The sequence below is a fragment of the Muscardinus avellanarius genome, assembly GCF_963383645.1.
Source record: "Muscardinus avellanarius genome assembly, chromosome: 15".
In the NCBI taxonomy this organism is placed as follows: domain Eukaryota; kingdom Metazoa; phylum Chordata; class Mammalia; order Rodentia; family Gliridae; genus Muscardinus; species Muscardinus avellanarius.
The window spans coordinates 32,954,335-32,970,444 of NC_137801.1; the positions used below are offsets into that span (position 1 = coordinate 32,954,335).

At 37.2% G+C, this 16,110-nt stretch overlaps 1 protein-coding gene across 3 annotated transcripts in view; it reads right to left on the reverse strand.

Moving 5' to 3' along the window:
* The window catches only part of MAP4K3 (mitogen-activated protein kinase kinase kinase kinase 3), a gene marked incomplete at both ends in the record, with an annotated part of 189,325 nt that overhangs the window by 78,163 nt on the left and 95,052 nt on the right, over positions 1-16,110 (reverse strand). For all 3 annotated transcript variants that reach the window (XM_080710986.1, XM_080710985.1, XM_080710984.1), the window contains 4 exons: positions 5,993-6,065; positions 7,974-8,016; positions 13,674-13,721; positions 14,311-14,366. In XM_080710986.1, coding sequence (XP_080567112.1) covers positions 5,993-6,065; positions 7,974-8,016; positions 13,674-13,721; positions 14,311-14,366 — 220 coding nt within the window. The remainder of the gene's footprint in view (positions 1-5,992; positions 6,066-7,973; positions 8,017-13,673; positions 13,722-14,310; positions 14,367-16,110) is intronic.

Here is a 16,110-nt window from a genome sequence, read left to right on the forward strand (position 1 = left end):
AGTTGCAAAAAACCTTACTAAGTAGCTGAGCTGTCCTGGAATCACAATCCTCCTGTCTCAGCCTCCCAAATGCTGAAATTACAAGCATGCTTCAACCATGCCCAGCTTGGTTTTACTATTTAAAACTGCACTATTTCCAGGTGTGGTGGCACATGCTTGTAATCCTGGTGCTTGGGAGGCAGAGACAGGAGGATTGCACAAGTTCGAAGCCAATCTTGCTGGTTTAAGAGACCTTGTTTCCAAAAAATATAAAAATAGGTCTGGGAGTGTAGCCTGGCAATAGAAGGGTTTCCAGGAACCCCAGTACCATAAAAACAAAAACCAAAAACAACTGCACTATTTAATGCTGGGCGTGGTGGTGCATGCTTTTAATTCCCGCGCTTGGGAGGCAGAGATAGGAGGATCGCGCAGGTTCAAAGCCAGCCTCTCTGGCTTAAGAGACCCTTGTTTCCAAATAAAATATAAAAAATAGGTCTGGAAGTGTGGCCTGGTGGTAGAAGGGTTCCATCCCCAGTACCACCAAAAAAAAAAAAAAAAGAAAAAAAAAAAAAGCCAGCACTATTCAAAGAAAAGTTACCCAAATTCAGTATCTATTCTTTTTAATTTTGCTATAGTCTTATTCTAATTATACCTTGACTGATTAAAGTGATTTTTTAAAAAATATACAGTTTCAAATCCTAAAGAACAGTTTGGAAACAACTAATTGAGATAAAAATCTCAAACTCTTCTAGTTCCAAAGAATGATTTAAATAAGTGGCCTTACATTTGTCTTTCTCATATGATTTCATGATAGTCAGATCTGTCACATTCAAAATAAATAAGAGGCCGGGCGTGGTGGTACATGCTTGTAATCTCAGCATTTGGGAGACTGAGACAGAAGGATCATTGTTCAAGGACAGCCTCAGCTACTTAGTGAGGCCCTTTGCAACTCAGTGAGACCCTGTTTTAAAATAAAGAATAAAAAATAGGACTGTAGGTGAAGATTGAAGGTAGACTGCCCTAGGTTCCATCCCAAGTACTTCAAAATAAATAAATAAATAAATAAAAATACATAAGAAAACCCCTAACTTTCAAAACACTGGTTTTGAAAATCCTTTAAATCTGAAATTAGCTCTTATGAAAATTCAAATTGTGCTAAGAAAAGCAAAACTGGAAAGATGCTGTTAGAAAGATTACTGTTGGCTAGACTCTAGCTAGCTGGTGGAAACACCCTAGCAAGGTGAAGTGCACACAGGTGGCAGCTGGAGACCTGCCTGCCCTTCCCTCGCCAGCCACAGCAGCAGGAACTCTCTTCCATTCCTCTTGAAACACAGACATCCCAGCTGGTGCTATTTCTACTCTTGCAGCAACATTGTGCACCTACCACAGCCACTTGGGCTCATCTATGAACCTACTTATTTCAATCAAATTTGTTACTATAAATAGTTTAATTTATTATGAAAACTGATTTATTATGAAGATAAAAGTAATAAAAATTAAACTAAATGCTTTAGAAAAACTTTTTTTTTTTTTGCGGGTCTGCGGATGGAACCCTGGGGCATTCAACCTCCTACACCTCCTGTCCTATTTTTTATTCTTTTGAAACAGGGTATCACTAAGTTATGGAGGGCTTTACTAAGTAGCTGAGGGTATCTGTGAACTGCAAACCTCTGGTCTCAGCCCCCCAAATGCTGGGATTACGAGCATGTGCCACCATGCCTGACTAGAAAAACTTAAAGACAAATGTCTAAAGATAACCCCCAAAGCCCTAGAAAATTATATAAAAACATAACTGCAAAATAGTGTGGAGGTTACAGACTATATGATTCCATTTCTATGACATCTCAGGAAAAGGCAAAATTAGAGAGAAATCATTAGATGTTGAAAATCCATTTATCTTAACTGTTTAACATTCACAACATTGTATACCTGTTTTAAGATTAAACTTAATAACTAGCTTATACCTCAATAAATCTGACCAGACAGGCGTGGTGGTGCATGCTTATAATACCAGCATTTGGGAGGCTGAGACAGGAGGATCACAGTTCTTGGCCAGCCTTAGCTACTTAGTGAGGTACTTTGCAACTCAGTGAGACCCTGTTTCAGAATAAAGAACAAAAAAATGGTCTGATGAAGTTGTAGCTCGAAGATAGAATGCCCCTGGATTCTATCCCCAGTACTGCCAAAAAAAAAAAAAAAAAAAAAAAAAAAAAAAAAAGAAGAAGAAAAGAAATCTGACCAGGAAAAACAAACAAACAAACAAACAAAAAAACAAAAAAAAACAAAAACAGAGCAATGTAGCTGATGTATTATGGGTATAGGTGACATTATTAAATGAACCTCAAAATTCCAAATTCCTAAGAGAAATTCCAAAGAGAAGGCTTTGGCTCTATATCCAAAGATTGCCCCAAAACACTTCAATGCCTCCACTGAAATAAAATCTTAATGTAGATATGGATTAATTTTTAGATCTGCCATTTTAACAAACTTTCTTGACTGTTAACTGCCAACCTAGCCACTTTAGAAGAAAGCAATTCTATATCCTTAGACTGAGGTGGGAAAGATATGATACTAGAAGAAGAGATAGAGAGTGGGAGTGTTCTATTAATTACCTTTACCTAACTTCTGATTTTACATATTCCTAAGATATTTCCCACACTAAGAAGAATGCCAGTTTTGATCTCTAGAGCTGAAATCAACAAACATTTATTGTACGTGTACAGAATCAGGCTAGACTAGAGATCCACTGAGAAAGTCCTTCCAAATGTTTAAAATCAAAGTGAGGAGAGAGAGTACTTAAATATACTCATAGATAGCTCTTTAAGCTTCCACTCCTCTCAGAAATCAAAGCAAAATAATAAAGAGAACAAAAAGAAATATAACCACACATCATCTTTGAGAATTCAGGAGACTTATTTTACCTAGAACCTTAATACACAAAGGCTAAAAATAAAATAGCAACGATATAGCAAATGGGAGGAAGGGAAAGCCTCAGATGTGGAAGAGAACAATTAGCAATCCAATTACTCTCAAAGAATCTCCAAAATGTTGACAAATTATGGTTAAAAGATAACAAAAGTCAGGGTGAGGTTAGCTGAAAACAGGAATAGTATGTGACGTTAACAGTTCCCCAGATTCCTACTCTCATCCACTAAGCCCCAGTAATTACTCCATTCCCATTAGGTAAGGGCCAAGACAAATGGGAGAGGCTTGGGACTCAGGGATACCAGAAGCAAAGGACGTGATTAGGTTGAAATGTGCATACAGAGCAGCTTCTTTCACGTGCCCTATTCTGAAACACTAACAACCAGACTTCACCCTACCACCTCCCATGCACACAGAGCTATGAGGTTTTTTTTTTCTTCTATTTTTTCTTCCTTTTTTGCGGGTCTGGGGATGGAACTCAGGGGCATTTGACCTCTGAGCTACAGCCCCTGCCCTATTTTTTATTCTTTATTTTGAAACCGGGTCTCATTGAGTTGCAGAGGCCTCACTAAGTAGCTGAGGCTGTCCGCGAACTGCAATCCTCCACTCTGAACCTCCTGAATGCTGGGATTACAAGCGTGCGCCACCATGCACAGCTCAGTTCTTCTATTTTTGAGATGAGGTCTCACTATGTTGCTCGTAGGCTCAAGTGATCCTCCTTACTCAGCCTCCTGATTAGATGGGACTACTGGAATAGACACTGTACCCAGCTCTTAAGTCTGCCTGCAATGTCAAATGAACCAAATACAAGGATCATCAAACATTTAAGGGAAAGCTACATCATGAAAACCTGAATCTAAAAAGCTGGGGAACTCCCACAAAAAGTAGAATAAAAAAGGTTTTGAGAAAATGAGAAGAAAATTAATGGACTAATTCAAGTGGTTCAAGAGATAGAGAAGGAAAAAAATGTAGCAAGAAATGATCAAACAAACAACACAAGACTATTTCCCCAAACTAAAAGATAGTAATTTCTGGATTTAAAACATAAATGCCACTGGGGTGGTGGCACATGCTTGTAATCCCAGCATTTGGAAGGCTGAGACAGGAGGATTGTGCAGGTTCAAAGCCAGCCTCGGCTACTTAGGCCCTTTCCAACTCAGTGAGACCCTGTTTCAAAATAAAAAATAAAAAATAGGGGTAGAGGTGTCACTTGGAGGTAGAATGCTCCTGGGTTCCTTCCCCAGTACCATAAACAAACAAACATAAATGCCAAATACAAAGGAATAAAAGCAAAAACAACAATAAAAACAAATAAAATTTATCTGAGGTATATAATCATGTGGAATGCCACAATACCAGGAAGGATTCTGGGGGTAGAGATTACATTTACAGGAACACAGCTATAGAGTCTCAAAAATTTTATTCCCGATGAGCCCTTTGCCAGAAAGATACTAACACATGTGCTTGGGAGTAGGGGGAGAGTGAACCATGACAGCAGGAGACGTCCAACCCAAGAAATCCCCAAGCTGAAAAACTCCAAGGCAACGCTATGCAAAACACACAAACTAGAGTAAAAAGGTTAGACTAGAATAGAGGAAGAGAGGACTCCAGGAAGAATTATCCCAGGAAAAAAAAATTAAAGCAAAATCAACCAAACAAACCAAAATCAGAGAAGGTTTGAAAGGCTTTATGATACAGAAAATTATATGAGGGCATCTTACAAAACTGTAAAATGAGAGAAAAGTATGGGATGTCTTAACATGGGACTTTTAAAAACTAAGCAAGTTAAAAATAATATTATTAAAGTCAGGAAAATATTGCAAGAAAGTATGATAATAATATATTAGTTGATTTCAGCAAGTATACTGCAAGGATAAGACGACTAGGAGATGAACAAAAAGAGCTAATATTTTTACCTATCATGACACAAAGTCTAAATGATGGATAATGCTAGAGATGGCAGAAGATGAGACTAGAAGAGTTTTTCCTATAAGACATTTTAGCATGATTTGACTTTTTATATATGTGTTTTATAAAAAAGGAATTATTAGTATAAATTACTGCTCCATTAGTGCTGACGAGTCAGGCTATGGGTGTCAGGGGAGTGGTAGCATATAAGCTCAGGCAATGCAAAACTTTGGATTAAGCAGTGGTGTGAACCAAAACAGCTCTGTATCTGTCCACCCTTAGATACTGTGCTTGGTATCATACCTAATACATACTAATTGGCCAAGAAATGAATAGGACAGTTTGTATAGGATGGTCAAAGACTACCTATACTAACAGACACATATAACTAGAAAGGAAGGTTTGTGGAGGAGACTAATAGAAATTTAATAAAGCGGACAGAAGCCTAACCATAGAAGACTCCTAAAATGCAAGAAATCTGCTTTTCAACTTTTTTATGGGGGTGGGAGGAGCAAACCCACGGCCTCACGAATGTTAGGGGATCTACCACTGAGATATATCCCCAACACCTGCATTCGATCTTGTAGTAAACTAGAACATGCCAAAAACCTAGAGTTGACAGATTTATTAGAATATGAAGGTGAAGAAAGAGAAATATAAAGACATCTGTGAAAATACAAATAATATGTATAGGAGCAAGAGTCAAGGTTTTCCAGGAAAGCTGGAAGGTTTCTGAAAATCATACCAAAAAAAATTTTTCCCCTGCAGAACTGGGGATAAAATCCAGGGGCATTCTACCTCCTAGCTACACCTTCAGCCCTCTTTTTTCTTTATTTTGAAAGAGTTTCACTAAGGTGCAGATGACCTCACTAAGTAGCTGAGGCTGGCCGCAAACCTGCCATTCTCCTGTCTCAGCCTCCTAAGTACTGGGATTACAAGGGTGAGCCACCATGCCCGGCTCATACCAATCTTCAAAGCCTTTTGTAGTTAATGAAAAATAATATGGCAGGATAATTTTGGATAGAAACATTCACAAGTATACATGTCTGAATTACTTCACCTGTTGATGATCTTCTTGATAACTTTAGTCCTAAAAGTGGGACTAGTCTATTTTTTTTTCAGAAATGATGCATCCAATAATGATGACAACAAAAATTAAAACCAATTAAAATACAATTACCAATATGGTGTACCAATGAAAGACTTCCGTTTGGCAATTGTAGCTGTTATCTGTGCAGAAACTCCAAAATCAGCTATTAAAAAAAAATAGAAAAAAAAATCAGAGACTGTTCAAGGTAACATGAAAACAAATGTTTAGAAAATATTTTTGTTGTTACTTTCGTGAAAATGAGATATTCTCAAATATCACATTAAAGTTTTTTTTAACTTTGATGGACAAGTATTAAAATATCACAAAGTAGTCTGTGTGGATCATTGCCAAATAGATTCCCATATACACACGAGTCAAATAAAAATGAAGGTCATGCTCAAATAAGTTGAAAGAAAAGAGATAGCTGAGACTGCCACATTTATTAACATAATTTTTATTTTCTAGGACCTAAAATTCAAGGAATGTCATTGACAGGGACCTTTAAGGAGTGCATTCTAATCACTCTGTCAGACCCACAATGGCTGACATCAACAGAACAGTAAGCTTACTGGTAAATCTATTTTAAAGATACTTAAGCACAATATTCCCCAAATTTACCTTAGTAATATATTCTAATACCACTAATAATCACTATCAGGAATTTGTTACTATTCTTTAACACAAGTATATTGAGTTTTAGTATTTTCTAGTGTATTTGATGATGACTTTGAAATCCTTAACTAAAATATGTGTCTTTAAGTGAGGAACATGACCTTCCCACAAAATACTAAACTGCTGATAGAAACTATTTGCTAGGCCACCAAGACTTAGATAACTGAATAGAATAGGACTTATCTTTTCTGCTTTTCCCATATTTACAGGTCACTCAGAAAAACTTTACTATATGTTAAATATTAATTTTTTATATGTTGCAAACATTTAAATGATTATTATTGAGCATACACTTTGGAAATTTTTTTTACTTCAAACTGCTATAAGTTAAATAAATGTTTATAATATACAAAGAAAATGCAACCAAACATAAACTTTGCTTTAAGTATGCCTTGTACTTGAACCCCTTAGTGTCCCCTCCCATCCATATGTCTATTTTTGAGCTGCACAAACACACTTAAGAATTTGATCTTTGCTGGGCGTGGTGGCGCACGCTTGTAATCCCAGCGCTTGGGAGGCAGAGACAGGAGGATCGCGCAGGTTCGAAGCCAGCCTCGCTGGCTTAAGAGACCCTGTTTCCAAGTAAAAATATAAAATAGGTCTGGGAGTGTAGCCCGGAGGTAGAAGGGCTTCCAGGACTCCAGTACCACCACCACCAAAAAAAAAAAAAAGATCTTTACAGTATGGCATTTGAGAAATATTTTTATTCTGATTATTTACCTGTAGGAGGCTAAAGTGTGCGTGTGTGTGTGTGTGTGTGTGTGTGTGTGTGTGTGTGTGTGTTATCTGTTGAGGACTGAACCTAAGGCCTTGCACATGCTAAGCAAATACTCTGCCAATGAGCTACATCCCCAGCCCTCTTGATTATTTTTATAAAATAAATACACATTTAAAGTTTTTATTTGTCTTATAGAGTTCAAAATAATTGTTTAATATCTGTTATTACATATTTCATTTAATACTTAATAGATATGACTTTGCTCATATCTGCTAACTGAACAGTTTTCTTTAGTTTTTCAAATTAAGTCATTATTTGGGTTTTGAAAGTTATGTTAATCATAACTTGAACAACCAGAAGTTAATTATAAGATTTTATACAGATTTCTTACTAAAAGTCATATTTCTGGAGATAGAGGTGAATGAATTCCCAAAGGATATTATTTTAGGATATATTTGCAACACATCTGTCTTATGTGAAGGACAGACTTCAACACTGTTTTAAGAGAAAAGGAGTCAGATACAGAGAAGACATGCCCTACAATGAGACTTCCATCTAAAAATGCAAAGATGCTATCCAAGGAGAGAAAATCTAGTCCTACAAAACAAATAAGAAAACACCATAAACTTAACTATGTTTTAGAATACATTTGTTTATGTGACAAAATTCCAATTTACTTACCCAATTTCACATGGCCATTATCCGTTAATAGAATGTTAGCTCCCTTCAAAATGAAAACAATTTAGTTAAAAGCAGAAAGCAGATATTTTTTTCAGACAGGATATGAAATAGATTAAATACACATATATAAAATAATCACATACTTTGACCACAAAATACTTAAAATTAAAGTGTGCTTAATTAAAATGTTAATTATTTTTATAGGAAATGTATTGTCTACCTTTTAGATAATTTATCCTTATAAAATGTTCTACCTTAAAGAGAAAAAAGGTCTACTAACAGTTCAAATGCTCTTATAAAAATGATACAGTAGTTTTCATCTAACCTCACTAATCACATAATATCACTATAGTAAAAGGTTACTTTACAACAGCATTTTCAATTGCTTGTAGTACACTTAAAACCTGACTACTATTTCATGTGCAAAACGCCTCCCTTTCTAGGAACTTGCCATCATGACACCAGTGCTAGTGTGTGACTGCCTTGTCGCTTGGTATGTGAGGCTGTCTATACCCATGGGCCTTCCCAGGGTGTACAGCCATTCAGAATATAAACAGCTAGCCATAAGCTCACAGAATTAAAATGTCACATGACTGACCTGGTAGTATTTCATCCACTTTGCCTCTGGATGTATGCTCAAAGAGGATAATAATGACTACTTCATCTCTAATAAAGTTAAGAAAAGGAGATAGAGAGACTTCTGGGAAGATGGCGTCCGAGAAAAGCGGGGCTTAAGAGCCCCGCTAACAACCAATCTCCATTACCACAAAATCAGTGCCTTTTATAGCCAGAAAACACCATCACCAGAGAAACAAAAAAATCACCAGGCTCCAGAGATGAAGGGGACTCAGAACAAAGCTCAGAGTCACAGAGGAGATACACTGGCCTCACGCCCGAGGATGCGGCAGCAGCGCCTTACTGCTGGCGGCAGCGGCGATTTCACCGGATGGCTACAGCAAGCCGAGGTGAGCCGCTGCGGAACAGCCAGGCGGGATTTCTCGGCGCAGGGAGCATCTAAAGCTCCCAGTGGCTGAGCTCAGGACACGCTGCAGGGACTCAGGGCGGAGCTCAAAAACAGAAAAGAAATATGCCAGTCTCACGGCCGAGGGCGTGGCAGTGGCGCCGAATTGCCACCGGTGGAAGCAACAGCTAATTCACCGAGACCACTACAGCTTGATCTCCGCACTCAACAACAGTGAGTCACATTGCGGGCCACAGAGGAGAAATCCCAGTACTGACTCCCAGGGACTTGACCCAGTGGAGGAGTGGCGGTGGCAGAGATGTCACACCATAGGAGAACGCACAACCTGGCACGCCCCATGGTCTAAACCAGTCTCTATCGACTCCCTGGGTCTGAAACTCTGTGATACAACCCAGTAAAGGAGTAGTAGGGTCTGAGATACCACAGACTTGAGATCCATAGCACCTTAAGTGAAGTCTTAGTGACCCAAGGGAAGAACCCAGAGAAGGCACAAACTTCCGAAATCATGGGAAAGAGGAATAATACTGGAGCAATGAATGCACACAACCCCACAACATCAGAACCTGATAAAACAGAAATTCAGAGATTTCTAGAAGATCAAATCAGGAAAATAACTGTAGAAATAATAGAACTGTTTCGAAAAGAATTCAGAGAGAGCCAAAAAGAGATAAAGGATGCAATTAATGAAGTAAAGGCCTCAATTCAAAGTACAAATAACCGATTAGACCACATGGAGAATAGAATCTCACTCTTAGAAGATGATCACTCCAAAAATGAACGCATAGTTTCTAATCTAGAAAAAAAAATCCGACAGCAGGAATCTGACATTGAAGAAATATGGGCCCATTTTAAGAGAGCTAACCTAAGAATAATTGGAATAGAGGAGGGAAAAGAAGGTGAAACCAAAGGGATCAACAATCTCTTCAAGGAAGTAATAGCAGAAAATTTTCCAAACATAGAGCAAGGGGTCAATACACAGGTCCAGGAAAAGAACTCCCTTTAGACAGGATTGGAGAAGAGGATCCCCACGTCACATAATTGTCAAAATGACCTATGTGGAAGCCAAGCAGAGAATCTTAAAGGCAACAAAAACAAAGGGCCAAGTGACATTCAGAGGCAAACCAATTAGAATCACTTCAGACTTCCCAAACCAAGTCATGAGAGCCAGAAGGGCTTGGAATAACATATTCCAAACTCTGAAAGAAAACAACTTCTGGCCAAAAATTTCCTACCCAGCAAAACTTTCTATCAAATTAGATGGAGAAATAAGAAGCTTCCATGACAAACAGAAACTGAAGGAATTTATGTCTTCAAAACCAGCACTAGAGAAAATACTCAAAGAGATTAACTACAAAGAAGAAATAGGTAACACACACCAGAACCAGAGAAACAAGATTTTCCATCCAACAGACAACAAAGATTGGTTATCTGTGGAGATTCATTACTTATGTTAGTCTTTTACCTATCTCTAAAGTGTATTGTTTGCTTTTATTGTTGTTAATTTTTAGGAATTCTAGTTGGAATATTAATATACCCTCAGATATAACATTTAGAAATATTTTATCCCATTTAATCAGTAACTTTTAACTCTGTTTACATTGTCTTTGGATATACAAAACGAGATCGTTTTGGGTATCTAGAGCCCATATTCCATATTAGGATGGATTTTTTTCTGAAAAATAAATATATAAATATATGATAGTTTCACCTAAAAAAAAATATTCTCTGGTAAGAAAGAAAGCAAAAAGAAATATTGAAATGTTATCTTTAAGTTAGCAAAAGCTTGGTATCAGACAAATGAAACTGTTATATGAGATTATCAATGTTAATATTGGATAAATTGCTATAATACTAGATGTCAACCACTAAGCCAAGCATGGGAAGGAGGGATGGGGAGGGAATGGGGTGGGGATCGGGTGGGGGCTGACTGGGCGATGTGTGCATGTATATCTACAAAAGTTTGTATCCCACTATGATGTATGAATACAGTGCACCAATAAAAAATTTTAAAAAAAGTTATAGAGAATAAAAAAAGAAAAGAAAAGGAGAAAAACATAACATGTCCCATGGTATTATAGACTATTTCACCCCTTCTTCTCTGCAACTTTTATATGAGCAGCCACAGTAGGTGGCTTTTAATCTGAGATGCCATCGATTAAGCTTGGGGGAAAATCCTGCACACCAACCAACAAGAGGAAGAAATGATAGAACACTAGAAGGCAGAAAAAAAGAGATTCCAGACTCCCACATGTCACCAATGAAGCTCAGCTGTATCCACTAACATTAATATAACTTTATGAAATAATGGGGGGAGAAAAAGGAAAGAGAGGACACTAGAGCAAGGATTTTAAGTTATCTGCACTCTAGCTATCAAGACTTCTGCCATACTCTTCAGTTTGTCCTCTCTCCAGTTTCAGATTAATTTTCCCAAGTTATAGCTCAACTCATGTCAAATGTGTATTATAACTTTTGATTTTTCTTTCCCTCCCTCCTTCCATTCCTCTCTCTCTCTCTCAGAGATAGTAACCAGGTGCTATTTTAAGTTCTGGGCTTATAGTAATGAATAAGTTCCACTTCTCATGGAATTTATATACAAGTAAGATAAAATCTGAAAATGAATGAATCTATGTATATATGTAGGTATGTATGAATGAATGAAACAACAAATGATCCAAAGCCTGGCAGAGATGAGCAGTGTAAAGCCAAAGCAGGCGAAAGACATTTGACAGAGCCCTCGCTGATGTAAGGGTACTGAGCCATACCCAAATCTGGTACAAGAACATTCCAGGAAGAGGGAACAGTCCAAACAGACCTAGGGGCTCAACATGTTCCAAGAACAGCAAGTTCAAGGAAAGGAGTGTGAGATGAGGACAGAGAAAGGCAGGCACCAGATATTCATAACCTGGTGGGCCTGGTACAGGCATCTAGACTTCATGCTGAGTATGAAGGGAACCAATGGTGGTTTATAAGCAAGAAAGTACCTTTAAATTTTTTTTTTTTTTGGTTGCCAGGCAGAAGAGAGATTAGAGAACCACTCAAGAATAGGAGCAATAAGACTAGCTAGAAGGGTACTAGAAGTCCAGGCAAGATATAGTATTAGCTTAGACAATGGTAGAGACAATGGTAATGGTCAGAGTTTACCCAATTCTGACATCTGGCACACAAGTCCTTGAATAATGGGAGTACCAAACTACCCAGCCAACCTCAACTACACTCATCTCCTCAATTAATAGAATACAGATTCTGTGTTCTCTAAAATGGCCTCTTTTTTTTTTTCTAATCTCTTCAGCTTGGTTAATGTTGTTCTTTTCTCTGAACTGCACACCACCTCTATTTCTGACAAAAATCTATTTTTCCTTCTTGTAATCAAAGTGCCAATGATATGAAATCTTCAAAATCCCAAGGAAAATTGGAGGCCTGGGTATAAAGGACATTTTCTGAGGAGAGGCTATGACTTTCATCAGAGAATCAAAGAGCAGCATGATTTATCTCACCTCCAAAAAGGCTAAGAAACTTTATGCTAGAATGTTGTTAAGTGAGATGAGCCATCACAGAAAGTGAGAGTCATGTTTTCTCTCATGTGTGGAAACTAGGGAGCAATTAGGATACCAGAGGAACTTCAGATAATGGAGAAACCTCAGTGGAATGTGGGAGGTGGTCCAGGGGAAGAAGGGAGGAAATCAATGAAGGAATCACTTCCACTGACATTATGTGCATATGTGAGAATATCAACATCAGTCTCAATATCCTCCACGGGAAAGTAGGGGTGGGGAGGGAGGCGGGAAAAAGTCTACTAAGTGTGGTGTGCATGTATGCCATTATTACTATGAACTTATGAACTGCATTATGATGTGAGGCTACAATGCACCAATAAAGAGTGTGTGTGTGTGTGTGTGTGTGTGTGTGTGTGTGTGTGTGTAGACAAAAGGGAGAGACAAGAGGAGAAAGAATAAACAAGGAAGAAGGGACAAGAGAAATCAAATACCTAGATTGGGAAGATGGCAGTAACTTTATAAATACCCTTGGAAGTCCTGTCACTGTGCCTGGTTCCACCATCAAACTAACACCAGCAGGTTCAGAGTGTCTGCTTTCTTCTGCCAGCTCAAGAAAAAACTATCAGAAAATGTGGTGGTTTAATTTATCCATTTTGATATATTACTGATAGTTTCTTAGAATTGCAATGCTTAGTGGAATATTCAAAGCATGAAACTTAGTAAAAACTATAATTTGTTGTAAGCTATATACCTAATCTGCATTTTATAAATAAGCCAAAAAGAGCTATTCAACATTAATCCAATGAATTATATATTTTTAATGAGTTATACTTTTCTTTGTGTGTGTGGTACTGGGGTTCCTGGAAACCCTTCTGGCTCTGGGCTACACTCCCAGACCTATTTTATATTTTTATTTAGAAACAGAGTCTCTTAAAGCTAGCCAGGCTGGCTTTGAACCTGCACGATCCTCCTGTCTCTGCCTTCCAAGCACGGGGATTACAAGCATGCACCACCACGCCCAGCAATGAATTATACATTTTAGATGGGTATATTTTATGGTATATGAGTTACAACTCAATAAAACCAATATAAAATACTATCACCTTTAATTTTAGTACTATACCTCAGATAACAAATTTATAAAATAGATAATCAAAATGATATTGTTAACAATTTGATGATAAAATGAAAAGAATGTTACTAGGTTAAAAAGAAAATGTATACCTTTATATCTCTGTGCATTTTTCCTTTACTGTGAAGATAATATAACCCCTGGAATTTCAAAGAACAGAAAAAGGAACAAGATTTTTAACATAGAGCACAATTTAGGGTTTTATATGATTAACTAAGTAGTGGGCTCTATATTTTATTTAGTCCTTAAAGTCTGGTATCAACCATTCACTTATTTTAATGCAACACGCTAGAAGACAAAAGAATCCAAAAAATAAAAATGGTAAATAAAGCTCACTTGAAAACACTAATTTTATAACAATTTGCATTAAACTCTACAAATAACTTAAAATATAATTTTAAAAGTACATATGCAATATATATTAAATAAATTTTAATTTCCACAGTAACACTTAATTTTCAAGCTTTTTTGGTATTAAGAGAAATAGAAAAAAAAACTGAACAACAAGCCATGCTGCTTGAATTTTAGGTTATATTATCAATTTAGGCTTTACAGTGTCTATTTGTAAGCATAAATTGAGTTAATCATACAACTTAAAACTGTATTGAAAGTCTTCAAGAGTTTACCAAACTATAACAGTTCATCATTATTTCATTTAATAGGTAATGCATAATAATTAAATATTTAATGTAATAAAGAGCACAGCTTTTCAGCTAGCATCTGATTTACCTGTAGTGTTTCTCTGCTAACATATGCAATTTGAAGTTCTGAGAGAGGTCCAGTTACTGTAAGAGAAGAAAATTAGTATTAATAAAAGTAATCAACTAGGCACAATTGTACATGACTGTAATCCCTATACTTGGGAGGCTGAAACAGGAAAATTACAGGTCCAAGGCCAGGTCACAAAACCATTTCAGAAAAAAAAAAAAGGTATAGCTGAGTGGCAGAATGCCCCTAGGTTCAAATCCCAGTACCATCCCCTCATGAGATTAATCAATCTATGTTTTTCAATAAATGACAGTTTGTTACAAATTCCACTAAGTCACAAACTTAACACAAATAAACAATTAAGCAATTTTACTAAAATATAAGCTCCATGTAGGCAGAGTTTTTTTCTTTTAGTGTGATTTGCTCACTGCTATATCCGAAATTAACCTTTTTTTTTTTTTTGACGGTACTGGAAATTGAACTCAGGACATTCTACCTCCGAGATATGCCCTCAGATTTATTTTTATTATTTTAATTTTTTTTGAGAGAAAAGACAGAGGTTTTATTTAGGAAAGCAAGGAATTTGAGGAAGAAGGCAGGCCACCTTAGGAGGTGGAGAGTGGCGAAGAAAGAGATATTCTTTATTTTTAAAACAGGGTCTTACTAAGTTGCGGATGGTCTCACTAAATAGCCAAGGTGAGCCATGAACCTGCAATCCTTCTTTCTTAGCCTCCCAAATACTAGGATTACAAGCACACACCACCACACATGGCCATATTTTCATTTTTACCTTATAAATCCAACATTGTTTCTTTTTTTTTTTTTTTTTGCGGGTTTGGGGATAGAACCCAGGGGCATTCTGCATCCGAGCTACACCCCCTGCCCTATTTTTTTATTTTTTATTTTGAAACCGGGTCTCACTGAGTTGCAGAGGACCTCACTAAGTAGCTGAGGCTGTCCGCGAACTGCGATCCTCCAGGTCTCAGCCTCCCGAAATGCTGGGATTACAAGCGTGCGCCACCACGCCCGGCTCCCAACATTGTTTCTTAAACATTAAATTGTTCAAGAGGTTTATCTAGTTTTTATTAAACTTTTAAAAAATTGATGTGTAACATGTATTATGGCTAATTTTAAATCAATACCTTCTGCCTATAAATATTAGTTTGGTAATTATATTTATAAATATTCACTATAAAAATATTCAATAGAGCTGGGCGTGGTGGCGCACGCTTGTATTCCCCGTGCTTGGGAGGCGGAAACAGGAGGCTCACACAGATTCGAAGCCAGCCACACTGGCTTAAGAGACCCTGTTTCCAAATAAAAATATAAAATAGGTCTGGGAGTGTAGCCCGGAGGTAGAAGGGTTTCCAGGAATGCCAGTACCACCAAAAAAAAAAAAAAAAAAAAAAAAAAAAATTCAATAGAGAACTTTGAAAGTAAAGGTCTTTCTTATTTAAAATATTACTAAAAATAACAGTATCAATAGTTCAGTCTATGATTTACCAGATGACTTTATAAAGATATATTATACATGATCTTCAACTTACAATGGGTTATACTCTAATGAACTTACTTTAAGTTGGAAATATCCTAACTCAAAATTGCATTTAAAGTGGGGTATAGTAGTGCATTCCTGTAATCTCAGTTCTTGGGAAGCTGACACAGGAGGATTTTACGGTGGAAGCCAGCAAGAGTACACTCTATCACTAACCTGGGAAAAGGTCAAAATTCAAAATATGACATAAGCCGGGCATGGTGGCGCACGCTTGCAATCCCCACACTTGGGAGGTAGAGACAGAAGGATCGCACTGGCTAAGGAGA